Source organism: Canis lupus, chromosome 6, assembly GCF_003254725.2.
Source record: "Canis lupus dingo isolate Sandy chromosome 6, ASM325472v2, whole genome shotgun sequence".
Classification (NCBI taxonomy): Eukaryota; Metazoa; Chordata; class Mammalia; order Carnivora; family Canidae; genus Canis; species Canis lupus.
Window position 1 is genome coordinate 75342920 of NC_064248.1, and position 27449 is coordinate 75370368.

A 27449-nucleotide genomic window follows, 5' to 3' on the forward strand; every position below is an offset into this window, starting at 1 on the left:
GAATTTTGCATGTATGTTCATGAGATATAGTGCTTTCTAGTTCTTTTCTTGTAATATCTTTGTCTGCTTTTGGTTTTAGGTCATTGTTGGCCCCAGAATAAGTTAGGAAGTATTCCTTCTGCCTCTGTCTTCTCAAAGAGATTATAAAAATTGATAAAATTTCTTCCTTAAATCACCAGTGAACCCATCTGGACCTGGCTTTCTGTTTTGGAAGGTCATTAAATATTCATTTAATTTCTTTTATTAGATATAGGTGTATTCAGCTTCTATGTTTCTTTTTTTGTGAGTTTTGGCAGATTGTGTCTTCCAAGCAATTGGTCCATTTCATCTAGATTACCAAATTTGTGGGAATAAAGTTGTCAATTTTAGAAAATTTTCATCATCTCAGTGAGAATTTTCATACTTTTTAGCTATTATGGATAATGGTGTGATAAACACTTATTTACAGTGGGAGCTTGTGTTTTCATTTCTCTTGTGTGTATATCTAGGAGTGAAATTGCTGGGTCAGTGGTAAATTTATGTTTAGTCATTTGAGGAACTGCCAGACTATTTTACAAAGCAGCTGCACCAGTTTCCATTCTTACCAGCATTGTATGATTTTATATCCTCACCAACACTTGTTGTTTTCTGACTTTCTGATTCTAGATACCCAGGTAGGTGTGAACTGGCACCTCACTCTGGGATTCTTGCATATTTCCCTGATGACTAATGATGTTGAGCATCTTTTTGTGTGCTTATTGGCCATTGGTACATTTTTAGAGAAATGCCTTTTCAGACCTTTTGCCCAATTTTTAATTTATTGAATCTTTTTATTATTCAGTTATAGTAGTTCTTTATATAGTACAGATATAAGTGTCTTGTCAGATGATTTACAAATATTTTCTATCCCTTTGTGAGTTTGTTTTTGATTTCTTGATGGTGTCTGTTGAAACATAGAAGTCTTTTTTTTTTTTAATTTTGATGAAGTCAGGTTTTTTTTCTTCTTTTCTGCTTATGCTTTTGGTTTCATGTCTAAAAATCCTTTGCAAAAACCTACTTTATGAAAATTGGTTCCTATATTTTCTTCTAAGAGTTTTATATTTTTGCTCTTACATTTAAGAACTTCATCCATTTTGAGTTAATTTTTATATATAGCATGACATAAGGGTCCAATTTAGTTCTTCTGTCCAGTTTCTTTGCACCATTTCTTGAGACTACTTTTCTCTCCTCATTGAATGGTTTTGTCATTTTTATTGAAAATCAGTTGATACAGGGTTCATTCTGGACTCTCAATTTTATTCTGTTGATCTGTATGTCTGTCCTGTGCTTGTACCACAATCTCTTGATTATCATCGATTTGTAGTAAGTTTTGAAATCGGTAAGTGTAAATCATCTATTCTTTTTTCTCAGGATTGTTTTAGCTATTCTGCATTTTTTCAGTCCCATATGAGTTTTGGAATCAGTTTGTTGATTTCTACAATAAAGTCAGCTGGGATTCTGATAGGGATTACATTGAATCTGTAGATCAGTTTAGGGAATATTGCCATCTTAGGTTTTTTAATTAAAAGGTTGGTAAATGCACATGGCAAAAAAAAAAAAAAATTCAACCAGTATACAAGGATATATAATAAAGAGAAAATCTCTCACATAGTTCCCTCCCAAGGCATGATAAGTTCCCTCTTTACATTCTTTCTGATGCTGATTATTAAAATTAGCTCTTTGAAAATGTTGAGAATACTCTATCTTAGTATGTCTCAGTATGTTGTCATACTCATATACACATATGTTTAAAAAATAATGCTAGGTTTTGTTGTGATTTAATATTGCCTATCTCCTGATCTAAATTGGCAATATATATTTCATATTCTTTAAAGTGACATAACCAAACTGCTAGGGTACTTCTAAATACTAAAGCATTACTTAATACTGATAGATATCTTGGTGTCTTTTATTTTTATTTGATACGGTCTTTTATTCTATGCTACTTCTATAAATAAAATATCCATATGATGTTTGCATAAGAAATACTAGCTTAATGATTATTGATTAGTGAGTAATTAGTGAGCTCCATGCAAGAGAAATATACTTCACAGTATTCAACAAATGTTCAATAAAAGCCTAATGGAGGAAAACCTGGGGGGGCTTAGTGGTTGAGTGTCTGCCTTTGGCTCGGTGTGATCGCAGGGTCCAGAGATCTAGTCCCACATCGGGCTCCCTGTGAGGAGGCTGCTTCTCCCTCTGCCTGTCTTTCTGTGTCTCTCTTGAATTAATGAATAATTAAAATCTTTAAAAAACAAACAAATAAATAAATGCCTATGGGGCTGAAGCAAGACAAGGGGTACTACTATTTGTTTTATGTTCTTTTGGTGTGCTCTCTGCTTTTAACTTATGATGAATGCTAGGACTATTTCATTTTTTTCACTGTAGAAAATTAATAGTCATATTTTACTTCTGTTCAGATGGCTTGAAATCTCTTGCAGGTGTCCTGAAATATGCCTATTTGGTAGACATTTGTGGGAAGTAATACTTTTCCTTTGTTAACAAATTCCTTCTAATAGACCATATTATTTTTCTTCTCTCTTTTTTTAAAGATTTTATTTATTTATTTGAGAGAGAGAGAGATATATAGATAGCAACAGAGACAGCAAGAGAGAACATGAGCAGAGAGGATAGAGAGAAGCAAGAGCTGGACGAGGGGCTTGATCCTAGAACTCTGAAGTCATGACCTGAGCAGAAGGCAGATGCTTAACTGACTTAGCTACCCAAGCGCCCCTCCATATTATTTTTCTTAAGAGGAAGGATTAGTATCATTGTTTCTTCTGAGAGATTGTAGTTATTCTTTGAAGGTTATTTTCTACTCCTAAATTTTCTTAGGATAGGATTTATTAGAAGATTTTGAAGCCATATTATAGTAATTTTACCTATTTTCTATTAATTAAATAATAAGTTCTAGATGTAGATTTGAGTTATTAGAAATAAAGTATATGACTAAAGACATTCTCACCAATAATATCTAGAAGTCATGTGTACATTTTTACTATTTTCAGGAATTTAGAAGTGACTTTATAGTATAAATATTGTTTTCATGTAACTTTTCTCTTGCCAGATGATGGACCTAACCAAAGTGATTCTGTTGTTGAGACTGCCATGACACTACCAAGTGAATCCAGAGTCAATGTACATGCTATCATCACATTAAAAATATTAGACTATAGGTATGTAATTTTCTTTTATTTTTTTTTAATTTTATTTATTTATTCATGAAAGACACAAAGAGAGAGGCAGAGACACGGGCAGAGGGAGAAGCAGGTTCCATGCAGGGAGCCTGATGTGGGACTTGATCCGGGGTCTCCAGGATCAGGCCCTGGGCCAAAGGCAGGCACCAAACCACCGAGCAACCCAGGGATTCCCGGTATGTAATTTTCTTAAACACTGCAGAACATAATAGGAAATTTTGAAAAATAATCCTTCAGATGAAAGGAAAGTTGGTGAGGAAGAATTCATCAGAGTGTATTGGTATTTAGAATAATAGCAATTGCAGAAACAGTGATGAGATAAGAGCATATTAAAAGTACAGTGAACTTAAATGACCATTTCTTCAGTGATTTGTGTTTATTATGCTTTAGAGATAAATGATTATTAATATTGACATTTTTATAATAAACATTTTATGATTATAAAAAAGAATGACAGTATTGGCTGGTAATGTAATTTTTTGACTCAGTAACCAACCTCAAGAGAGGATTTTATTTTTGTTTATTTATTTATTTTAAAGATTTTATTTATTTACTTATGAGAGACACAGAGAGAAGGCAGAGACACAGGCAGAGGGAGAAGCAGGCTCCCTGCAGGGAGCCTGACGCGGGACTCCATCCCAGGACCGACCCCAGGATCCCTCCCTGGGCCAAAGGTAGATGCTCAACTGCTGAGCCACCCAGGCGTCCCAAGAGAGGATTTTATATTGGGAAGGTCTCTATTAGTAAATAAGAAATTAGTATTATTTAGTTAATGTAGACCTAAAGCAGGCAAAGCATTAATACGTATAAGCCAAATGATAAGCCATAATAATATGCTCTAGTACATATGTATTAAACCTGGAACAATTGCAGTATTGGTATAAAAGTTGAGACAGAAACCTAAAAATGTTTATTTTATGGACGTGTATTTGATTCCGAAAAGAAGATACCTATGCAAAGATTGTTAGGTACTCTTTCAGTACTGCCCAAGGCAACAATGATAGAAGTAACCAATACTGTCAAAGCTTCTACTGTGATTAGCTCATGTCTGGATATTATAATGAAAATACAAAAGGATACAGATTGAAGTTCCAAGTTCAAGTCAGGTGACCAGATTTATTGAGTTATTCAGTCTTCAGATTATTCAGTCTTAATGTGTCAGTAGGAACCACCTTCTCAGCAGTTAAGATACAGTTTCCATTTCAGATCTGTTGTTTCATTTACATTGTTTCCACCTCTCGTCTGACATTCTTCATTGTATATAGAAATCACTGCTTAAGCCTACTTCCTTCTTTGTAACACAAGAGAGTCTTCCATACTTAATATTTGCATCCCTCTTTTCTCATAGCATAACATATAGCATGTCTTTTCTTCCACATAACATACTTACTTATTCAGTAGACATTTTTGGAACCTGCTACGTTTTAAATCCTATGCTAGGTGTCACAATACACTGATGATAAGACAGACTTAATTTCTGCCTTAGAATTTTTTTTTTCTCACCCTTTATTCCTTCAACCCTGGATATCATTTATTGAGTTCCTGTTCTATGCTAGGCAGGTATTTTACATATGCTGTTGCTTTTAATCTTCCAAAGAATCTATAAAGTAATATTGATACAATTGTATTTGTACCAATATCAAATGGTATTTGATAACCATTCCCACTTTTTAAAGTCACAGATACCACAGAAGTGTTATAAAGATAGCACTGAAGACCATGCATCTTATTACATTTTTTGATTCTGAATTTATTGTAATTTATTTTCCTCAGAGACTTTAACTGGAAAGGAGTATTCCATTAAAATATAAATGAATTCTCAATCTCAAGGCCTAAATGCCTTCAACTAATTTTTTTCAAGAGTGTGAATCTGCAGTGTTTGATTACAATAAATCAGTTTCCCATGACTTGAGCGTTTCTGATTGAAAAAGTAAAAATGCTTCATCTGCACAATAAAAAATAGGGCCCTACAGCAGTAGAGGCTATAAAAACTGAATTTAGGGTGTCTTTTTACCTATCTGTATTACAATGCCTTTCTTACAGGTTTCTCTATATTGGATGTTATATGTAATAATTGTTTCTTCTTTGTATAGTCATTAGTTTGGCATCCCATTAATATTTTTCAGTGGATGATGTATTAGGCATAAACATTATAAAAGAAGAATGTAGGGCTAATTATAGCATCAACATTGTTAAATCTGCAAATGTCAGAGTACTATTATATTTTTATTTAATATTAAATGTATACTTTATTGAAAATCTTATTGAAAAGGAAATTTATTTACATTTGCATTTGCGAAAGATCTGGCCCATATAACAATGAATAACTCTTCAGATTCTAATTTCACAGAACTGAGGTTAAGAGAAAGTGAATTTTTAAGAAGCTCCTTAATGGTAAAAAACCAGGAATAGTTTAGTCTAAGGCCACTACCCTGTCTACCTTGTCACATGCTAAAGCAGAGAGAAATTGGCTTAGGTGATGAGAAACAATTTAGTATAATGTTGATAATGCTTAACTTTTAAAAATGAGTATTACCTTGCAGTTAATTATTACATAGCTACATAAAGTTGACAGATGGTCCCTGTTAGAAAAGGGATGACAACAGTTTTAAAATTACAGATTTAGTTTTATTCTGAGGTAGAAGAATCCACTTCCTAATTACTATTTACTATATGATTTCTAAACATCTTAGACTCTGAAGATACATGTTTTTATTCACACTGAGTATGTGAATGCTCAAAAGGCATGATACAGTGTATTGCGATATGATATGGTGTCTAAATTCTTCATGGTTAGTATTTTGTGAGTTTGTAGGTTTTTGTGACATTCTTTACAGAGTTTCAAAATGTTCTTCATAAGCAACTGCTTTGCTGCCTTGAAAACTCTTATAAAATCTTTAAGGCCCTTTAAAAGTGAAAAGTGATAATCATATCTTTCTGACTGCTAAGAATGATGCATTTTAAAACCATTTTTCATTTAGTGATAAACAAACAACTTTAATTCCTGATGAAGTATTTGATGCAGTAAAAAGCAACATTATCACTTCCGTTAACTTCAGTAAGAATCAGCTATGTGAAATTCCTAAAAGGTGAGAGTTGTTCATGATGTCATTTCTATTAAGTTGTGACTCTTCCTCTGGTGTGTTTGCATCTCAGTTGCAAGAATAATTATTTTTTCATAGTTTTCTAGTAGAAGTATATGTAGAATTTTTCTTATTATTGATACTTGAGGGATTTAGCAAAATTCACCTAAGTATTCTCTGAGACATATTAACATTAGTTCTGAGAGGTATATTAGTTTTTTTAAATTTGGTTTCTTTTTCATTTATAGTTTAAACATGGAAAATGGGTGTTAGAATTATTAGTGGAAAAGTTTTAAGACACAATCCAAAGCCAGGGCCGTGTGGATTAATAGGAATTTTCATTTTGGGCTTTATGCTAATGAATTGCGAAGCCACTGAATTTTTTTTCACTGACTGTAAAAGTAATAAAAAACAATTAATTCTGTCAATATTTTCTTCGCAGAAAAGAATACTTCACTATCAAATATTACAAGTCACGGGCATTGTACTTGTACTGTTCAGTATGTCTTTGTTAAAATTAGTTATAGCAAAATCTTTAGGTTATGAGAGAAAATTAGTATAATATTGAACTTTTAAAATGATTGTTATCTCGTAGTAAACTATATACCCAAAGAGAGTTGACAAATAACCTTGCAATTAAAACAACAGCGTGAGAAACAGGATAGGGTGATGATAAAGAACTTGGACAGTGGAGTCAGTTGCATGTATCTGAATCCCAGATCTGGGAGTTGTGTGGCTTTGGACAGGCTAACTAGCTGCTCTTAGTTTCCCTACCTATGAAATAAAGAAAGTAGCTATTTTATAAGAATTAAATTAAATGACATGATCCACACAAAGTACTTAATTGGTGCTTAGCCCTTAAGTACTTAAAAAGAAAAAAAAAGATGATTGGGAAAATAACAGTCTGACTGTCAAAAATATTGTTTAGATGTTAAAATTTTTAAAAAAGACTAACTTGCTTTCTATTTTGCAGAGCATACTTTGGAAAATGTATCTTAAAAGTCAATTAACTTTGAAATTCCATAGCAGAAGGAGATCTAGTCCATCTACTTCTCTCTTCTTTAAAGGGCTCTGGGTACTGGACAGAAGAACTGAGCAGTTAGATTTGTCCTCAGTTAGTATAAGTCTGCCTGGGGAATCCTGGGTCAAAACTGGGAATGGAGGTGGAAGGAGTTAAAACGCATCACCTTCATCACTTATTTCCCAAGCATACTTTTCACTATATAATTTCCTGGTTGTGAAAATAATACTTATTCATAAAATTTTGGACAAAATGAAGGGACAGATCATTTTTAGTCCCATCATTGATTTATTCTGTTCATGGCATGTTTTACTTCAAGCTATTTCCCATTTAGAATTACCTATACCATTTCTATCTTAACTGGTTTCTTTATAAGTGTTTTCCTCTGTTATAAACAATACTTCTAAAATCTAAATTATCTAGTACTATAAGGTGGTTAATTATGGCAATGAATAAAACAAAACATACTATTTCTTTAGATCAGATTTCCAGAATTACCTCAGTACATATACGCAAAAACTTCCCAAAAAGGTTTTATCAGTTACCTATCCAAACTCATCTTTCTTTAGCACAGCAGTTGATATACTTTCTTTCATGTAGTTTCATTTGTTGGCAAATCATATCTAACATTTCTTAGAGTTAATAGCGTGCTTTAAAATTACTAAGGTTGGTTAGGCTTGCTTAGAAGTGTTTAAGTCTTTCTCTTTACGTCTTTGACTTAAGTTATTTAGTCATGACACTTACCAAACCTCGGAATTAACTTAATATTTTCTTGTAGTCATGATCAATATAACGTTAATTTGAACAAAAAAAAATCTTATACTTTAAAAAGTTTGATGTATCATAGTTAAAAATCATTGTGAGGTACTCAGAATATTATATTATGCAGTCTTAAAAGAAAACTACTATGTTACAGAATACACATCCAAACTGATTGAAATTTTAGTGAGAAAAGTAAAAGTTACAGGAAATCTTAATTTTAGCAAAAATAATATAGGATTTTTCCTCCTGTGATCTCCTTGGAGTTTTGAAGTTCTGACAGTAAATTCAAGAGCTAACATTTTAAAATTGTTTTTGTTTCAGGATTGTGGAACTGAAGGAAATGGTTTCTGATGTCAATCTCAGTTTTAATAAGCTTTCTTTTATATCCTTGGAATTATGTATGCTTCAGAAATTGACTTTTTTAGATCTCAGGTATTTATTGATGCTGTTGCTTCACTTTTTTTCATTATAACTTGTCTTTGAGTTTAGCCTAACATCTGTTCTTTCCCTCGTATTTCCTGAGTACGTGTGGAAATTGCTCTTTAGTTTATTAATAAACATTTTTGGACAAATCTAAAATTAGGCATTTAGGAAATATTTTAATCAAACATATATCATTTTAGGCAATTTATAAGTTAAGTAAGAAATAATTATTTAAAATATTACAAAAATATTAACACATTCTTTAAATTTATGCTTAAAATTACAAATAGCCCATGGAAGTGTTTGTTTCCAGTTGTTCCTTTTCTGAAAGTAAATGGCATAAAACTCAAAATCCTATGTTGGCACAGCAGCTAGCCTGGCTTCCCTTAAAATAAGAACCTATTTGGGGGCTCTTGGGGACTCAGTTAAGTGGCTGCCTTCAGCTCAGGTTATGATCCCAGAATCCTGGGATTGATCCTGCATTGGGCCGGGCCCTCTGTTCAGTGGGGTGTCTGCTTCTTCCTCTCCCTCTGCCCCTCCCTGCTTGTGCTCGGGCCCTCCTTCCCTCCCTTTTCTTTCTTTTCTTTTTTCTTTTCTTTTCTTTCTTTTCTTTTTTCTTTTCTTTTCTTTTCTTTTCTTTTCTTTTCTTTTCTTTCTCTTTTCTTTCTTCTCTCTTCTCTCTTTTCTCTCTTTTGCTCTTTCACTCTCTTTCCCTTTCAAATTAATAAAATCTTAAGAAGAAAACCTATTTGGTTTCAAAGTATAGTAAACATTCAAGACCAGAAAGAAAGAAAAGACCACCATGAGTGGCAACAAAAGAAAAGAAAACAAACTATTTAAGGCTCTGTGGAGGTAATAGGAAGTTTAATTTAAATATGTCCTAAGTTGAAGTGACAGGATCGGAATTGCTACAGTTCTTTGAGGATTAGTAAAAATAAATGACTAAGAGGTAGATAGTCAAATATTTATTTGTTTGGGCTTTCAGATTTTTTTTTTAAATATGTTATTTATTCATGAGAGACACGCAGAGAGAGGCAGAGACCCAGGCAGAGGGAGAAGCATGCCTCCCTGCGGGAGCCCGATGCGAGACTCGATCCCAGGACCTGGGATCATGACCTGAGCCAAAGGCAGATGCTCAACCACTGAGCCACCCAGGTTCCCCTGGGCTTTAAGTCTTTATTTGTATACTATTACTTCATTATCTACACTTCCTACTCGTATGTTGTTACGAGGTGCGCTTTTAGTTTATTTAAGCTGTGACTCCTCTGCTCTGCTCAAACAATAGGTAAATAAGAATAAGCTAAGTTTTTTCTGTTTAAGGATTTATTCTGCTTGTAGAGACTTTTTTTGGCTTATGGGATTAAAGCAAATCTAATACTCTGCTCCTATTAAATGTCGAATTGCCTCTGTTTTGGTGTGGCAATTACACTGGCAAAGCTGTGTAAAACCATTTTGTAGTGTTCAGCATTAATGGAGCAGAGAGAATAAATTCATGTACTCGTTACTGCTCTCTTTATTTTTGTCCCATTCTTAGAGTGTGTTATGTGTATGCCATTGTCTATACCTTCAGGTTTCTAATTAAGTGACTAATGTACGCTTTTATATCTGATATCAGTAGCTATATAAGACTCTTGGAAAAGGGTAGAAACCAGCAGTACATTATTCAGTACAAGTTATTAGAGACAGTAACTGAAGAAAAGGAAAAAGAACATAGGTGTAGAAAGTATGACAATATATAGGCTTGACTTCTGAACCCAAAGAAATTTAGAGAAAATGACTCCATTGTAATAGGTAGCCATCTAGTTGGATATAATTTTCTCACAAATATTTTCTATTATTAGTAATTATATAGAGCCTAGAATCCTTCTTCTTGTTGTTAACCTTCCTTTTAACATTATTCCCAGATCCTTCTAACAGTAAATGAGATTCCGTTTACTGCCATCCTTGATTATAAGATTCTTAAAAATATTTCACATTAGCATTGTACAAATTGAAATTCTAAACTTAGTAGAAATGGACTTGCTTAATACCTATGGAGTAGAGAGCTCCAAATTTCTAGGTATACAGAATCTCATCACTTTCTTGTTTTTTGTTTTTTCATAAAATTTTACAGTTCTGCTTAGAATTTCATGTCTGTATGTAAGATATATATGTTAAACATCAATCAGATATTTGTGGCATCAAATAATACGGTATTTACAGGCATGATCTCTCCATGGCCGCCCTATCTGTAAGAAGTACTGCTGAGATTAGTTCGAAGGAGGGAAGTGATTAGTTTGCAGTATTTGCCCCATTAAGTGTATTATTAAAGATTTGGTTGCTTTATCAATTGGTTGTGTATTGGTATTAGGATTTGGCACACTAATCAAATACCTGAGCCAGCTGACTGATTCACAATTCTCAGGACTCAGCCTTAATGCGATTGGATTAAGGACTAACAAACCAAGCTATGTAGTTTTATGTCTGGTCAACACGTTAATTATAAATTAAACTTGTACAAATTTTCAGACTTCATAAATCATCTTTTTCTTTCCAATTTAGGAACAATTTTTTAAATTCTTTGCCTGAAGAAATGGAATCGCTGATAAGATTACAAACAATTAACCTTTCCTTTAACAGGTGAGAGAACAGACTAATCTATGACTAAGGATATTTATGTGGAGAATTTATAGGTCTTAGAGAATACACCTCAAAGAGTCCAATCAAAAGGCCTCGTGTGTTTATTTAAATATTCAGGTTTATTTTCACCTTATTCTAGTTAGAATTGAAAGTGATACTGCTTTCTTAGAATTTTCACAGCTGATGTCTAGTAGACTTTTCCTTTTAACAATTTTAAGAAACTTGTAACCTAGTAGGAAGACAGATGTAAATAAATAATTATAATTGCTATAGTGAAAATGCAGTGCCTAGGAAAAGGTGTTTCCTGAGATTGGCCAAAGGTAGAGGAGACAGCATTGAAGCCGAGACCTAAAAATTAGACGTCAACCAGACACACAGGGATCAGGCTTCCCAGGCGGAGCACATGATGGGCACTAAGGCACAAATGAATGGGAACATGGTGTGTTTGGGACACTTCCAGCAGTTTGATATGGCTCGGACCCTCAAGTGAGGGGGTAGAGGAGTAGAAATAATAAGCCAAGTTGGTCATGTAAGCGGGAGCGAGTCCTTTCAGAGCTTTATACGCCAACTAATAGATTTTCTGCAAACACTGTAAAGATACTGCTAATAATTAAGAGTAGCTGATACTTATTGGGAGCTTATTATCTGCTGTCACAGGACTAAGGGCATATATTATCTCATTGACTCCTCACAAAAGGTAGAGGTTTCTCTCACTGTGAATCTGTCCTGTTCATTTAAAAATCAAGGATTAGAAGTTAAGGGAATCCTCCTAAGCTTTTCTATAAAATGTCTCCACATAGGTATTCTTCCTTAGTTCACTTTTATTTCTAATGAAACAGAATTACTGGCAGTATAATTAAGTAAATATTAGATATTTATGCTTTGCTAAGGTTCACAAAAATAGTAAATTATAGATCCGGGGTTAGAGCTCAGGTGGCTTGCCTCCAGTGCTTGGGCTCTTAACAACTAGGCCGTTTGTTTCCTATGATGTAAGCTGATTCTGGCAATAATCTAAATATTAATAACTAACATGTACTTACTGCATTCCAGCTTAAACATTCAGCCCTTATAACAATAAGTTTAGTACAATTGTTATTATTCCTCATCTGCAGTTGAGGGAGCTAAGGCACAGTGATGTGTCTAAAATACTGCCTATTTAAATTTTTGTTCTGTCTGCTTCATTATTGCTCATGCTTTCTCATGTTGTAGGTTATATCAGTATTTAAAAATATAATGTGCTTCTCAGATAATTTGCTAATCTTTGTGACCTGAACTATCAGTTCTCTATTGTCTATTGAGCTGTCAAAAACATTTTCATGTGATGTCTTTGGGAAGATGGCAGAAGCTAACTTCTGTGTTAACAGGTGAACTACATCTATTTAGATTCCCTTGTTCAGGCATTGCTGAGAAAGAAGAGGGAGGACTGCTTTGGGGCAGTTTGGTCCCTCCGTACTCCTAGGTACTAACTCTCCAGTCCCGCTGGAACTTCAGAGCCATCTTGAGTTTATGCTTGCCATTGCTCGCTTGCTTGCTTGCTTTCACATCAAGGCAACAAGACAAAAGGGCAGTATGGGGAAGTAAAAAGGCCACAGCTATTAAACTCTCCTTCAGCCCATCCCTTGTCTTTTCTAGTCCATGCCACAGTTTATCTCACACTGAAACCTTGCTAGCCACTGTCCCCCAAGAGATCCTTAATAATGTTGCTCTGAGCCTTGCCTTCTTTTTTTGTGACATCTACAGTAGTGCTTTAGATGAGCAAGCAGCAGTCAGTGTTAGTTTGTGATCTTTTCAAGAACCAAAGGTGCGCGTATTTTGGAAGCTTCCATTGGAGCAAAATATAAATCTCTAATATCTACTTAATATATTGGTAGTAATTCCATTTCATAAGAAGTAAAAGCAAACCAAGTAAGAATACCTACATGGAGATCTTTGTATAGAGGCTCTTGGGAGGATTTTCTTGTTTCATAAATGTGAAAAGAAAAACATAGGAGAATTTAAACTTTGGTTGGATTTGCACAATAAATACAAAGTGTTACAAAGTCTGTCCACTTAACATATGTTTCATGGTTTCCAGAATCCATTCATTTTCTTGAAAATTTGAATAGAGGACTTAAACCAGATACAAAATAAATTACACTGAAGAAAACTACATCATGGTATCAAACTTAAGATCATTTATTTGAAGGAATGATTTTGCCTTGATTCTGTTCATATTTTAATAGGTTCAAAATACTACCTGACGTTCTGTATCGCATTCCCACACTTGAAACAATTTTGATTAGTAACAACCAAGTTGGATCTGTGGACCCTCAGAAAATGAAGGCAATGGAAAATCTGATCACATTGGACCTTCAAAATAATGACCTCCTACAAATTCCACCAGAGCTTGGTAATTGTGTGAACTTAAGGTAACCACACCATTACGCCAAGGTTTACTGTTTATTTGATCAGTTTGTAAGTTGTTTTTGTCTTGTTGAGGTACTCCCAGGAAAGTTGAGGTAAACAATTTAATGTGTTAAAAATAACAGGATCCCAATTCCATTTTTCAAGTTTTACCAAAAATGTGTATTTTTAGCTTTGTTTATTATGGCATAATCTATGTGTAAACATAGGAACTGATGGTTTTCTGATCCTTTTGTCATCACTGTGTGTGTATAACTCGAAACTCCACTGCATAAAAAATGTCAGGGAAATATAAACTCCCCAGTTATGTATATAAGGTTTTTCAAAATCTGATTACAGACTTTGACCATTTATTTCAAGCCCAGCATGGCCTTTCTTATTCTGTGTTTGTTGTTACTTGAGCCTTAAATGCCTCTACCCTGCTTTTATCAGTAATCAACCTAAATATCATCTTTGAAAAACCTTCCCTCTTCTCCAAGCAGAGTTAGTCCCTCCCTCTGATTTTCTATCCTGCCTTTTATGGACTCATTTATACCATTTCTTTTTCCTCCTTTAGAAGAGAGTTGTCCCAGTGCCTAGAACACAGTGAGCACCCAATAAGTGCTTGTTAAGTGAATTAAAGAGAGTTTGACATGTCAACAGAAAGCCAAGTACTTAAGCAGAATGTGTCAGAAGTAGTTTAATTACTGAAAACTGTATGATGGTTTGGCATATTTTACTTTACCGGGGGGCACTGGCAGCTGTTTCGGTACCTCAATATTCGTGAACAGTAAGAGGCAAATACAGTTGGTTCTTGTTATTTACAGTAATTGCATCTTTTAAAGTGAACACCAAATTAATGAGTACTGAACCATTACTGCTAGGGGAATTATAGACTTAGGCTCTTTGGAGCCTCTAGTCACATTTTCATGAACGAGTCAATATAGAACCTTGTTTTTGTGTGTGTTTCTGTATTTACTATTATTCATTAATATTTTAACTATGGCCAGACCACACTATAATTCACGCCCGAATGAAGCTTCTCTGGTATATTTATCTTCTCTGTAAGGCACACGACACCCTTCATGTGTTTAGGAAAAGTAGACAACACTTGAGCCACCACACTTGTGGGGCGTATTAAACAGCAAACTCACCAACACAAAGTACAAAAATGCAAAAAATGTTGCACTCCTAAGTAGATCACAGAAAGGACAGTTGATTACAGTATGAGAACTGACACAAGAAGGGACAGCATCACCTTATTTGACCTCAGCTGAGAATGTGCCTATTGATGGACTCAGATTTTTTGGTGCTGTTGTGCATATCCAAAAATGACCTCGAAAGTGCCATGTGTACTGATTTTGGGGTTACTAATAAATTTTAGTGGTAGGCAAATTAGCACAATATGGAGCCTGTGAATAATGAGAAAACTGGCTGTAATTAATTCCTTTTTATAAATTAAGATAATCAGTCTTTAAAAGAATTGTCACAGCCCATTCAAATTTTGAAGATATAATTTAGATCTACTGTACAATGGGGTATGAATCCTTTGGCTTTTGTTTACACAAATACTTCAGTTGCTGAAAATTAAAAGTCTCTTTATCTTATCATTTATTTCATTAATTATATAAAAAAAACAAATCAGCCAGAACATGTAAATAGATTTTGTGTGTGTATCTGGTCAAGGGAGGTAGAGTGCAGGCATGTGTCCTGGTTTCCCAGGGTCAAGGGCGGATATATTGGTTACATTATAGTCCTTGGTATGCTGACGAGTGTGCTCGTTGTAATGTGTAAATAGAATTCAGCCATGTAGTTCTCATCGTAAGATTGAGAAGAGGATGGATTATAAAATGGTGATTCATGTCACAGCTCTTCTGTTTAATGGCTGTATGATCTTGGACATAACTGTCTTCTCTGAATTTCTGTTTCCTTAATGGTGTCTACATATGATGCATTGTGCTGAGTAATTTATGTGTTATAATTAAGAGAGCCAGCGAACATAAATTACTCAGCACAATATCTTTCATATAATAATTATTCAATTAATGTTGTTTGGGTTATTGTAGTTCTAATTACATCTGTTGAAATGTTTAGATTTGAAAAGGGACAAATAGAAAAAAAATACACAGATTATATTTATAAAATTGCAAATGAAATTAGAAGAAAAGCCTCCCTAATAGAAAATGTAAAATTCTTAATTCTGTTTTTTTGTTTAGAACATTACTACTAGATGGAAATCCATTCCGTGTTCCTCGAGCAGCCATATTAATGAAAGGAACAGCTGCTATTCTGGAATATTTGAGAGACCGGATTCCTACTTAAATTGGAGCTATTTTATAATCTTGGTCATGTTAATTCTTAGACTTCTTACATTGATAAATAACATTTTTCTAAGGTATTATGCATTTGTAAAGGTGATAACCACATGCAGTGTTCATGCATTTATTCTGAATGATTTGTATAAGATTTATCTTACTTTCATTCCTTATAGCAGTTTCTTCAAAAGTGAATTTTTAAGTTCGTTTGATATTTTTATAATGATAAAGCATTTTTGTAAAAGTGGGGATTTCCCCCTATTTCTGTTTGTGTTACATAAAATGTGAACCATTGATTTGAATATGACCATCTAATTTCTACCTTTTTGTTAGATATAAAATTGAATTTTATTCCAAACTGTTTTTTGGTGTAAAAAAAATAAGACTTTTCCTTACTCATGATAAGACTTTTGTGATGTGATTGGTTTTGGTATAAGTTTTAAATTAACATTCACTGTCTTGTTTTTGTTTTAATCTAGTTGAAATGTTACTTGTTTAGCCTTTTCCCATTTTATGAAACCATTTTCTCAGAATTTCTAATGTAACAGAAATGCTATATGAAATGTAGTTATTGGTAGAGAAAACAGGGAAGAGTGTTGTTAAAATTGCTCTCACAGTTTTGAATCTAAAATTTGACAAGTTTTTTTTTTTTTTTTTTAATGACTTCTTAGTATTTAGTTTCCATACAATGATCTAGTACTTCTGGATTCAAGAAATTTGAAGGGATTGGATCTGCATATTTTTCCCTCGAAGTATGTTTAGAAATACCTTTTGTTCTTCTTTTTAAAAGTGCTGAAGAGCTTATTTTATTAATTCAATAGATATCAGCAACAGAAAATAATAACATGTATCACATAGAAATCCTGGAAATTTCTTAAGTACTTATTACTAAGCAGGTATTTGTATACATTATCTATCTGTTGGTGTGTTCTAATCCAATCTTGTGTATCTTTTTTATTTCCAGGGCCTTACTTTTCAAATTTGCATCTTATCTTCATAAGACTAAACTTGTTAGCCATGTGGAAATTTTCTAAAAGGGAATTTGCTATAGGTTAACTTGATTTAGTAAAAATAAAATAGAAATATTTTTACTTACACCAAAAATGTCAGAGGTAAAATGTCAGAGGTAGGCTGATCAGTCATGATGAAACTTGCCATGTGATTCTATTAAGTAACGAATCAACAGAATGTATATTAATTTATATAGTTAGGTAGGTAGCTAGCTTGCTTTTGGCTCATAGAGGCATGCTTATATTATGAAAAAAATCATTGCTAGTAAAGATAAATACATGTTCATAATAAAAATTACATTTTTCAAATATGGATTATAATATGGTTATGTTTTTGGTTTAAAAGAAACATTCTCTTTTCATACTACAACTCTGTGGCTGACTAAGCAGTCTGCTTCAATATTAAACAAAAGACACTTTACAATAAGGTGACATTTTATTATTTATACAATAAAGAGACTTTTAGGTTATTCAAAACACGTTTTTAAATACTGAAAAAGTTGAGTACACCAAAGCCGAAAAATGGCTCTGCTATACACTGCACAGCATTATTGTAGTCCCTGTATTTTGTATCTGTACAGAAAGCATCTTCAAATGCATTCTAATCACATTGTACACCTTTACCAATTAGTGTCAATACATAAAAGAAACTGGAGAATACAGCTTGCATTTGCAAATTAACTGACAAAGTGATTAATTTCACTGATTCAGTAAATTTAAAATATAGATTCATAGGACTCCTTTGCACATAAAATGAAGCAGCTTTCAAGGTCATTATGGTCTTATACTGCAAAAAAAAAACAAACTCCATTAAGTACATTCACAATCTATGTTAATAAAGTAGTAAATATGTCTTCATTCAGTGTTTATTTACATCAATATGTAGTTCAACTAAAAAGTACTGTTAATTGTACATTTTTAGCACATACAAAAATGACAACTTTTTATATAAGCTCAAAATCACAATTATCTCAAAATATTAATTACAATACAGCCATTTCAATTAAACATGTCATGATTTAAATTTTTTTTTTTTTTATAAAATGGTAAAATTTTTTACTAAAGTAAGCAATCTGCTTTGAGTTGGCTAGAGTTCATCCACGTAGAAAACCTTAAACGTTAAGAGGTGTTTCTTGCCCCCTCCCACCCGAGTTTGTATACAGCCACCTAGCCTAGCAAAGAGACAGAAAAGGCCCCAATTTATAAAGATTAAGCCTCTTTTGCTATACTCCTGTGGCTTGTTTCTTCCATAAAAGCTTTACAAGGGGAGTATCAATAAACTATGCAATGAAATGCATGCATTAATATACAATGTGTCTATGTAAAATGTTCCTGTTTACCAGTGCACATTAAAATGTTCACAAAGACCGCAAAAGAAGTCATAAAGTAGCATTTATAAAGATCTAGCAGTTGCGAACTGTGAACTTGAAAACTGCTTGATAACATAATGAAATTTCTTTGAAAACATATCCCAATTCAAGTTCTTTCTCTGGCTGAAGGAGTTCTTGTTACTTGGCCTTAAGATGTCACTGTTGTGCTGCACATATGGTAGTGAAGTCAGATTTTGAAAAAGAATGAGTCTAGAGACTGTCTTCATCTTAGTAAAATCATGGCCCAATGTTGCATCACTGCATAGGAATTTTTCTTAAAGAAGAGTGAAATATTTCACTAACTGACTTACATGATCTCAAAGGGAAAATGAATAATTTGTATGTGTGTGCATATGAAAAATATTAATATAAATGGGTGGAATTAGAACTTCTTTACACAGTATCCCCCTCCCCCAAATAAGTAAGATCCGAAGCAACCGGTTGTCGAGTAGTTTAGGAATGGAAGGAAGAATCATTTTCATGGATACTTAAAATTCTAAAACCTAGTATCTAATATCCGTTTACTTACCATTCTTTACAGACTAATTACAAATCTATCACTGTCTATTTAGAATTGCTGTTGTTAATAACTCTTCCTTGAGTATAAAGAGACCATAGTTCATATTATGGGTTACTTATGTACAACTGGGTGGGCGGGGTGCCCCTGGGTGGCTATAAAGTGGGAAAAATGCAACTACGGCATTTGCAACCTGACTTCTATAAGGTCATCTGAGATGGCCTTTGAAACTGACAAACAATTTAGTAGATTCACCTCTGAGTTTTTAACTCGGAAAAAGTCGCTCCTTCACGTGCCATTGTCCTTAAGCTTCATTTAGTCCTTTCTGTACACAGTACGAAGAGCAACTTGCCCGGATTTGAGACAGCTTACCTGCCTATCAATTATCTTTCTCTTCACTGCCAAAAGAAAACAGTAAGGCTTGTGTTTTTAAGGAGAAAAATGCAGCTGAGGATGTTAAAGGAAAATACCTAAACATCGTAACGCAGTATAAAACATTTATTGCATTCCATTGACACTAGGCGTCATCAAAGCTAAAATCACATTTCCTGGAGTAGAACTTAACATTCAACATCACTCACTGCCCTGAACGGATGCCTTTCCCACATTCAAGACCAATAAGAGTGGAAAGACTACAGGTATGGAGTCTAAAATTTATTTCAGCATTATACTCTGAAACTACATTAACCATCCTAACAAACATGGGAACTGCTTTATGTTTTTATCAGCCTGAGACTTGCAACTTGGTTTTCCTGTGGACTTTCCAAAAAATTAGGATTTCCTGACTCAATAAGAGATGTTCTCTGGTAGAGTGCTGGGGAAGGGGAAGAGAGAAAGATACAAAGAAACAGCCTGTGATTTCTTTTGTCCATTCACCAAAAGCTTTCCTTAATCCAGCTACCACAGAAGTCAGTTGACCTGCATACCTGGGCAATGTTTAACCTCATTTACCTGTGCAAAAACCAAGTGCACAAAGAAAAACACCTATATAAGTGCCTCTCTACAGAGACACAAAACCTGAGTTGCAGTAAGTTTTTATATAAGAAAACTTTTCTTCATGTAGGAAAATAACCTTTTAAAGGGCCAAAAATACCTTTGTACAATATAATCCAGTGACTTTAAAACTTCAGTGTGCTTAAGTATCCCCTATTTTTATAAGACCCGACAAAGAAGGAATCATTTACATTTGATGATTTTCTTAGAGATACCCATGGTTTTATTTCTAACATCTATCTTCATTCCCCTGAATTCATTAACTTTTCAAAAAAAACTGAATAAAAAGCATATTCAGCATGGAGACTTTTTTCTCAATACTGAGGACATAGGAGACTTGGGGTGGCTAGGCTTACAGCTCACTGCCAAGCCACGGTGGGATTCTAGAACTCAAAATAAGATACAGGATGTTATTGTTATTACGGGAGAGATTACTTGGAAAACACTTCTGTAGGTGGAGTTGGGCCCGAGTCTGCAGGAGGCCTTCTCTGGCTGCAGCGGGGTAACTCCCAAGCCCTTTGCTCCCCAGGCCCCGCAGGTTTCCTGCCTCTTCCCTACGGATCCTGCATCGCCCGGGCTGTTACCAGGTTTCCGTGCGTGTGTCCATCCTGTCGCCTCTTCCCCGGAGCTCAGTTCTCGGGATGGCTCCTTGGCTTCCCCTCACCTGGCACTTGACTCACTGGGAGGAGGTCTGTGTAAATGTCCCCATTGTCCTAAAATCAGACCGACTTAAGGCCCCATTCGAGGCACACTTGTTCCCTGCTGTGCACATCTCGGGCACATGGAGGACGTTTTATGGGAAGGGGAGCGCCAGTCGCCTCCCCCGCGTTGCCTGTAAGTGGCCCTTGGGCCGGGGAGGAGGAGGAGGGGGAGCCGCGCGACCACGAAGGTTCCGTCCTGGCCTCTACGGACACCTGGATCAGGAGGTGCAGGGAGTCGGGGCCGGGGGGGGGGGGGGGCTGCGGCGTCCCCGCGGAGGATCGAGGACCGCGCAGACAGCTCCAAGCGGAGCCACACTTTGCGCCGGTGACTCGTTACCATGGGAACCGATGCAGAACAACGAAGGCCTGACGGGAGGCTGCGCACCGGGCGCGGAGAGAAGCGACAGGGAGTCCGTCCGCCTGACGGGCCGTCGGGGCGCCCCTCGCGAGTGCGGGGAGGCGAGGCCACGGGCCCGGGTGCCCGCGGGCCGCTGGCGGGGCGGGGCGGGGGCGGGGGGCTCCGTGCGCCGCCTCAGGCCGCCCCCGGCGAGCAGCCGCCCGTCCCGCGTTCCCCTCGAGCGGCCCGGCCCCCCCCCCCCCTCAGCGGCGCCCGAGCGGGGAGCCCGAGCCCGGGCGCCACGGCCACCGCTCCCCCGCAGACGGGCTCGCGGCCCTTCCGTCCGGGCGGCGTCCCTCTCGCGTCCGTCGCCGGGTCTTCGCCGTCGGGGCCCCGGAGCCCGGAGCCAGCCGAGGGCCTCCTCAGGGCGCGCTCAGGTCGGGCCGCGGGCGGCGTGCGCTCACCGCGGGGCCGCGCCTGGCCTTGCCCTCGGCAGGGCCCGGGGACCCACGGCCCAGGAGCGCGGCGGCGGGCCGCGTGCAGCGTGACGGGTGGGCGTCCGAGGGCGGCGCGTGGAGCATGACGGGTGGGCGGCGGGCCGTGCGCAGCAGGATGGATCAGCGTCCGAGGGCGGCGCGTGGAGCATGACGGGTGGGCGGCGGGCCGCGTGGAGCATGATGGGAGAGTGTCAGGCCATGGGGAGCGAGACGGGTGCGCCTCCGGTGTCATGGAGCGTGACGGATTAGCGTCGGGCTGCGTGGAGCGTCACGGGTGGACGTCCAAAGGTGGTGCGTGGAGCGTCACGGGTGAGCGTCCAAAAGTGGCGCGTGGACCGTGACCGGTGAGCGTCCGGCGGCGGCTCGGAGCGTGACCGGTGAGCGTCCGAGGGGGGCGCGTGGAGCGTGACGGGTGGCGTCCGTGGGCGGGCGTCGGGCCTGAACCCTGCGCGTTCGCGCCGAAGGTCCGTCTCGCACTCAGGGGACCACGTGGGCTCCACGCGGTAGAAAGTTCCGCTGCCCGGGCCTCCCCGTGTGAGCACCCGGGGCGCCGCACGCCACAGCCGGTAAACACCAGTGGCCGTTTGAGAGCGCGAGGAACGACGTCTTTCCGAGCGGGCCCTGGACGTGCGCCCTGCCCGCGCCGCCGAGGACGCCCGAGGACCCCGAGGCAGCGCCCACCGGCTGGCTCTGCGGGACGAGCACAGGTCACGGCCGCCGCCAGCCCGCTGCGCCTCCGCGGCGGACGGGCCTGGGAGCTCCGTTTCCTCGTCCGACGCGCCGGGACTCCCCGCAGGGCAGCCGACTTTCCAGAACGTTCTCGGGCATGCGCGTGCCGAGCCCACTTTTATCACGGGGTTGCAGTTCCGCTTCTAGGTTAATTCTTACCCGACCTTAGAATAAAATCCTTAATTTTAATCTCAAAGAACAGACGAAAACGCGAGGATTTTGTTGGGTGGGAAACCGCAGCGCTGCTTCTCCCGCCGGCGTGGCCCGACGGGCTGGTCCCCGAGGACAATGTCGGGGACGTGGGGCGGCCCCGGTTCCGGGTGCCGCGGGGGTGGCCGGGTGGCCCCGCAGCCCTCCGAGGCCTTGGGGCGGGGGTCCCGGGCGCCTCGGCCGCGATGCTCGCTTCCTGGGAGGTGTCACGTGCCCCCGCGGCCACACGCCAGTGACTCAGTTGAAAGCCAAGCGTCGAGAGACAGCAGGCGTCCCCCGCCCCGTCCCTCCCCGTCAGGCGGCGCCGCCTCCGTGACTGCGGCCTCGGCCGGTGAGGGAGCCTCCCCGGGAGCCGAAGCCCAGGGCGCGTGGGAACCGCGGCAGCCCCGCCAGTCCGCCTCCCCGCGGGGGCGCGTGGGGCCGCCCGGCTCGCGCCACTCCACCCGCGCCGCACGGCGTCCGCTTCGGGGAAGAACACGTGGGGGACAGGAGCCTGCCTGCGGGGGAGGGAACGCGAGCCTCCGCACACGACCCCAGGTCACGCGGAGGGCGCCGCCCAGCCTCCGGCTCCAGCCTCGGCTCGTGGTTGGGCTCAGGTCACGACCCCGGGGTCACGATCCTCTCTCCCGCTCCCTGTGCCCGCCCCGCCCCACCTTCTCATAAATCTTAAAAAACCCGGATCCAGCCGACGGGCCGTCCGCCGTCGCATCGGGCCAGGAGGGAAGGCGCTACTGCGTGGTTCTCCGCTCTCGCCTCGTGTGTGCGCCCACGCGGCTCCTCCGCACCGTCGCTCATCTCCGTCTCCCACGGTCCTCGGCGTCCTTTGCGCGTGAACGTTTGCGGCCTCCGCGGAGCGTGCAGCGAGCCAAGGTGTTTTCATTACGGCGACTTTCAACAAGGACAAGCTGCGGATTTCGGCCGCGGAAGGGCTGGGAGAGGGGCCTGGGCAGCCCTCGACGCGGCCGCGCTCAGCCCACACCCGGGCCTGGGCGAATCCTGCATGTGGGCGCGCTGGCGGCGCTTGCGGGGGGGCCACCAAGGAACAGAGCGTGCAGTGCTTGAGCTGCGAGCGGCTTGTGCTGAGCCAGGCCCCTGCACCGCAGGGCCAGTAACTATCATTTTTCAGAAATACGTGAAAACCTAGAAAGAAACAACAGACAAGGGACTGCCGCGTGTCCGAGCCCGCGCCTCCAGTCGGAGCTTCTCAGGGAGAAGGTCGCCAGCCCGGCCTGGGACGCTCGCCGGCCGCGCCCTGGTGTGTCGCCGCGCTGCCTGCTGCACGCCGTGTCGCGACCACGCGGCGCCCCCAGCGCGGGCAGAGCCCCTCCCGCCCGTTGACCGACCGGCGGGCGCGGCTGACCAAGTCCGTCCGGAGACCCGCCCCCAGCGACGGTCGGACGCTCGTCCTGAGAGAGCGCGCCCTCCGCCCTCCGCCCTCCGCCCTCCCCCTCCGCCCTCCGCCCTCCGCCCTCCGCCCTCCGCCCTCCGCCCTCCGCCCTCCGCCCTCCGCCCTCCGCCCTCCGCCCTCCGCCCTCCGCCCTCCGCCCTCCGCCCTCCGCCCTCCGCCCTCCGCCCTCCGCCCTCCTCGCGGCTCTGACGCGGTCTGACGCGGCTCTGACGCGGCTGCGCAGAGGCTGGAGGGCGGAGGAGCACGTTCTCCTCGTTCTGCTTGGGGTTGAAGAAAAGACGAAGCGGTCGGAAAAGAAACAACGTGGACCCACACGCGGGGCGCTCGAGGAGGTTAGCAAGGGGCGTCTCAGAGAAAGGCGCGGGCTACGCGGCGGGGCGGGGCCCCGGAGCTGGGCTCAGGACGCGGGTCACCCCGACGGCCCGGGGCTCGGCCTCCCGGAGGCGGCCAGGACTGCGCCCGCCGCGCGGATCCCCCTCTCCCCGCTCCGGGGCTTGGGCCTGTCCGCGGCGGGGACCCAGGGACCGGGGACGTCGGGAGTGTGGCCACGCAGCCCGCCGCGCCAGCACCGGGGGTGGGGCCGGCCCAGGCCTGTGTCCGCCGCCGCCTTCCCGGCCGCCGGCCTGTCTCCCTCGACGACGTCGCCCTGAAGCCCGGGGACCAGGTGCCAGGTCGTGTTTGACATTAGCCCGGACCTCGGAAAACTGCCCGGTGGTGACGGTTGTTCTTTAGTGAGAGGACTTTGGTGATTTTTTTCGGGCCGAGAGGTTGCCTGCCTCACAAATTACCCATGGCATTACGAAGGAAGTTTCTGGAAATAAACAGCCATAGAATGAGAAATAATTTTGCTAGATGCCTTATTCTTTCATTTCGAGATCTCCCTACTTCTGGAGAGTAGGAGGGAGGCCAGAAACCAAGAAGAGCCGAGAGACCATGCTTCCGGCCGGAGACAGAACAGAGAGGGAGAGAGGAGCGCGCCCGCCCCCAGGCCGATCCGGTGTCCGTCAGGCAGCCTCTGTGAGCCTCGGTCAGTCCCTTCTCCCTCTCCTTTTCCTTTTTCCATTCATCCCTAATAACTTCCTTATTTCTCTCCTGCGTCCAGCCTTCGAGTCTGTCCTCACCCTCATGATGCTAAAGTGCTCTTCCCTAACATGAAGCACTCTTCACTATTCTGAAATCCTCGTCCGACTCTAAAATGTCACTTTACTTTTCATTTTACTTTTCATTTTCATCTCCGTTGGTTCACACAGACATTGGCATCCTTTTCCTCTGCAAATACATAAACACGGAACTGTGAGACCAACGTGTAGACCTATGGAGAGCCTGAGGCACCAAACTCTTAAAGAAAATAATGATGAAAGTTTCCTTCAGTGTATACTTATGGCTTCTAGAATTTAAAAAAAAATCCCCCAAACGAAGCCATTATCAGCCATCTAGCAAGTTCTCTTTGTGTCAGGAGATAGCAAGTTCCCCTCGTACAAAGGAATGGAAAGTAATGGATATTCTTTGTATAAGCAAAATGGCAGATGAGACGTGGATTTAACACTGAGAATACTTCGCTAAATTCTGTAGTCAGTGTGCTTTCCAACTCAAATGGAAAAATTCGAGAAATATTTCCGAGAGAAAGCTGAGAAAGAAAGGCACAGAAATCAAGATCCTACCAGGTAATAAAGGAACTGTGGTGAGGAGTGTACCAGCCCAGGCCTTTCCCCTGTTTCTCCTTTGAGGGGCTGGAGTCCCCGTTTCCCCCTGTAAGGGATGTAGCTAAAGAAGCTAATGCTGGTGGAGCATAAATAGCTTTCTCTCCACTTCCATAGCAACAGGCCAGGTTCTGACCTCTGTAAAAGTGTGGCTGGGGGCAAGCAGTTTCCCCCAGTTAACCAACATTTTCTTGTGACTTATCTAAATAGGCATGTTACAGCTTTTGCAGCAGTTCTTGATAATTCTGGCTGGAGGGTAAGACATTTTCACTTTTGGGATACAGGTGGAAGCCGTCCACGAAATGATGCCAAAACGCAGCGTGTAAGCCTGGTCAGACTTGAACTGTGGCCAAAGGCCTGTGGACGACTCTTCTTTATTGTACAATAGGCAGCATGAGGCAGAAGCTTCATTTACTTCCAGAGCTAAAATAGGGTGGGGACTCCCTCGGCCCAACCACCTCTCCCTAACCCCATTCCCGACCCAACCCAACTCTCTTAACCATTCTTCATGCCTCCAAATTTTAAAAATAGCTTTTGCAAAGTAATCTACCAAGTCACAACGTACAGGAAGAAGAGCGTTAAACAGAGTCTAAAACCAGATCCAGCCACGCACGGAGTCATGTTACCTCTTGAGGCCTTGGGCCTCCAAAAAAATGAGGGAACTAGGCTTATTATCTGTAAGATGCCTTTAAGTCAGAACCACGGCCCTGTGAGTTGAAATTCATGCACTCGTTCCTCTGAAACATTCCTGGAGTCTGTATGCACGACTTCTTCCAAGACAAGAAATAAAACCCAAACAAATCAAAAGGATAGGTGCTATGTATTCCAAGTCAATGAACAAAAGCCATGTCTTAAATTTTTTGGATGGTGTTAAGGTCCTTAGGACACAGAAAAGAGAAGTGAAACACAACTGCTGACACATGACAGAAGAGCCTAAAGGAGGGCAGGGGAATTAGATTAAAAGGGAGAATTAAAAAAACCAAAACCTGAACCCCCCCAGAAACCCTAGGCATGGTGAATGAACTGAGAAAGTGAAACGTCTGTGGTGTAAGATTGTGCAAGCTGGACACCAACTTCCCATTTAATTTGATATTTATTGTGTTTGTGTGCCAGGCCTGTCATCCGTGTGATGACTGTATAAACATTTATTGAGCACCTACTATGCTTCTGAAACTCAGACAGGCCCCAACGATACATGGTGAGCAAAACCGTAAGTGCCTTCTGCAGCTCTTCGGTCTGGAAGCCTCCCAAGTAGTTTCTGATCCCCTCCGGAGTGTACAGTTGATAGGAGAGGACGCGTAAGTAACAAATAGCTATGAGCTTAGGTGGAATGGGATAAGTGCTATAAATACACCAAAACCGGATATGACTATGATCATAAGAGAAATTTCTCTCAGTTTTATCTTGGTGGTGATGCTTGAGCTGGACTCTGAAGGCTGCATATAATTTTGGTAATTTAGGAAGAGGATGGGGAGAGGATTTGGTGGAGGGACCAGTGTGGGCAGAGGCTGAGGTTGCCAAGCACGGGAAATACTCAGGGAAAGCTCAGGATTTCCAGGGGTCTGAAACACGGACGAGGTGCAGGCAGGGTGAAGAAGCAACAAGTAATTCCTAGATTCAGAGGAATCCAACTTCCTTGGAGGAATGAATGGACGTCCGTGGTGTGTAAATACGTGTGATCCCACCTCACGCAAACAGTATTTTCGTGGGACGGGATGAACCAGGTGCAGTGGAAATGTCCTTCTCCCCATCAAAGGACGTGAGGTAAACAAACAGGAAACGTGGCTGGCTGAAGGAACATCCAGCTCATTGCATTTCCGGGTGCCTCCTTCTAGTACTGGATCCCGACGACTCCCACGCTCCCCGTAGTCTGTCAGAGGCGGTAGTCATAGGAGCAACCCTCGGGGGACGTAACACAGAAGAGCCTCCTCATCCAAAAGCCCACGCCTTTTAAAGAACTCATCACTTCCATGTCTTTCCCCCACATGTCGGGGGCAGATAGACACGGTGCTGGGCCAGGCTGAGCAGTACATTTTTCATTATATTCTCTCTCTTCTTTGCAACAAACCAACTGACAAAATTCTCCACAGATTCGAGGGACTACGGCCGCTACTCATCCTGTCCAGTAAGTCTCCACTTTGGCCACTCACAGCCTAT

General features: G+C 41.0%; 1 protein-coding gene and 2 long non-coding RNA genes across 17 annotated transcripts in view; 2 read left to right on the forward strand and 1 right to left on the reverse strand.

Annotated features, from left to right (window-relative positions):
• Nucleotides 1-17139, forward strand: part of LRRC40 (leucine rich repeat containing 40) — a 48539-nt gene extending 31400 nt beyond the window's left edge. For 4 of the 5 annotated variants that reach the window (XM_025418001.3, XM_025418002.3, XM_025418005.3 and 1 more), the window contains 6 exons: nt 3086-3194; nt 6197-6304; nt 8403-8513; nt 11046-11123; nt 13346-13531; nt 15722-17139. In XM_025418001.3, coding sequence (XP_025273786.1) covers nt 3086-3194; nt 6197-6304; nt 8403-8513; nt 11046-11123; nt 13346-13531; nt 15722-15827 — 698 coding nt within the window. In that variant the 3' untranslated portion in view covers nt 15828-17139. The remainder of the gene's footprint in view (nt 1-3085; nt 3195-6196; nt 6305-8402; nt 8514-11045; nt 11124-13345; nt 13532-15721) is intronic. The other variant, XM_025418003.3, reaches the window with a different exon arrangement.
• A 108-nt stretch (nt 17140-17247) lies between these two features.
• On the reverse strand, nt 17248-23617 carry LOC118355116 (uncharacterized). Of its 2 annotated transcripts, none has more exons than XR_007411622.1 (2): nt 20797-23617; nt 17248-20423 (listed from the first exon to the last, which is right to left on the reverse strand). It is a non-coding gene; the product is annotated as an uncharacterized LOC118355116 (long non-coding RNA). The 2 variants fall into 2 exon arrangements; XR_007411621.1 differs by having other exon boundaries at nt 20749-23617.
• Nucleotides 23618-23753: 136 nt separating this feature from the next.
• LOC112641076 (uncharacterized) overlaps nt 23754-27449 on the forward strand; it is a 78829-nt gene continuing 75133 nt past the window's right edge. For 3 of the 10 annotated variants that reach the window (XR_007411617.1, XR_007411612.1, XR_007411615.1), the window contains exons 1-3: nt 23959-24619; nt 24843-25548; nt 26406-26490. This is a non-coding gene — a long non-coding RNA (uncharacterized LOC112641076). Of the gene's footprint in view, nt 23925-23957; nt 24620-24842; nt 25549-26405; nt 26491-27449 lie in introns of those variants that run through there. The other 7 variants (XR_007411619.1, XR_007411613.1, XR_004816902.2 and 4 more) reach the window with 7 other exon arrangements.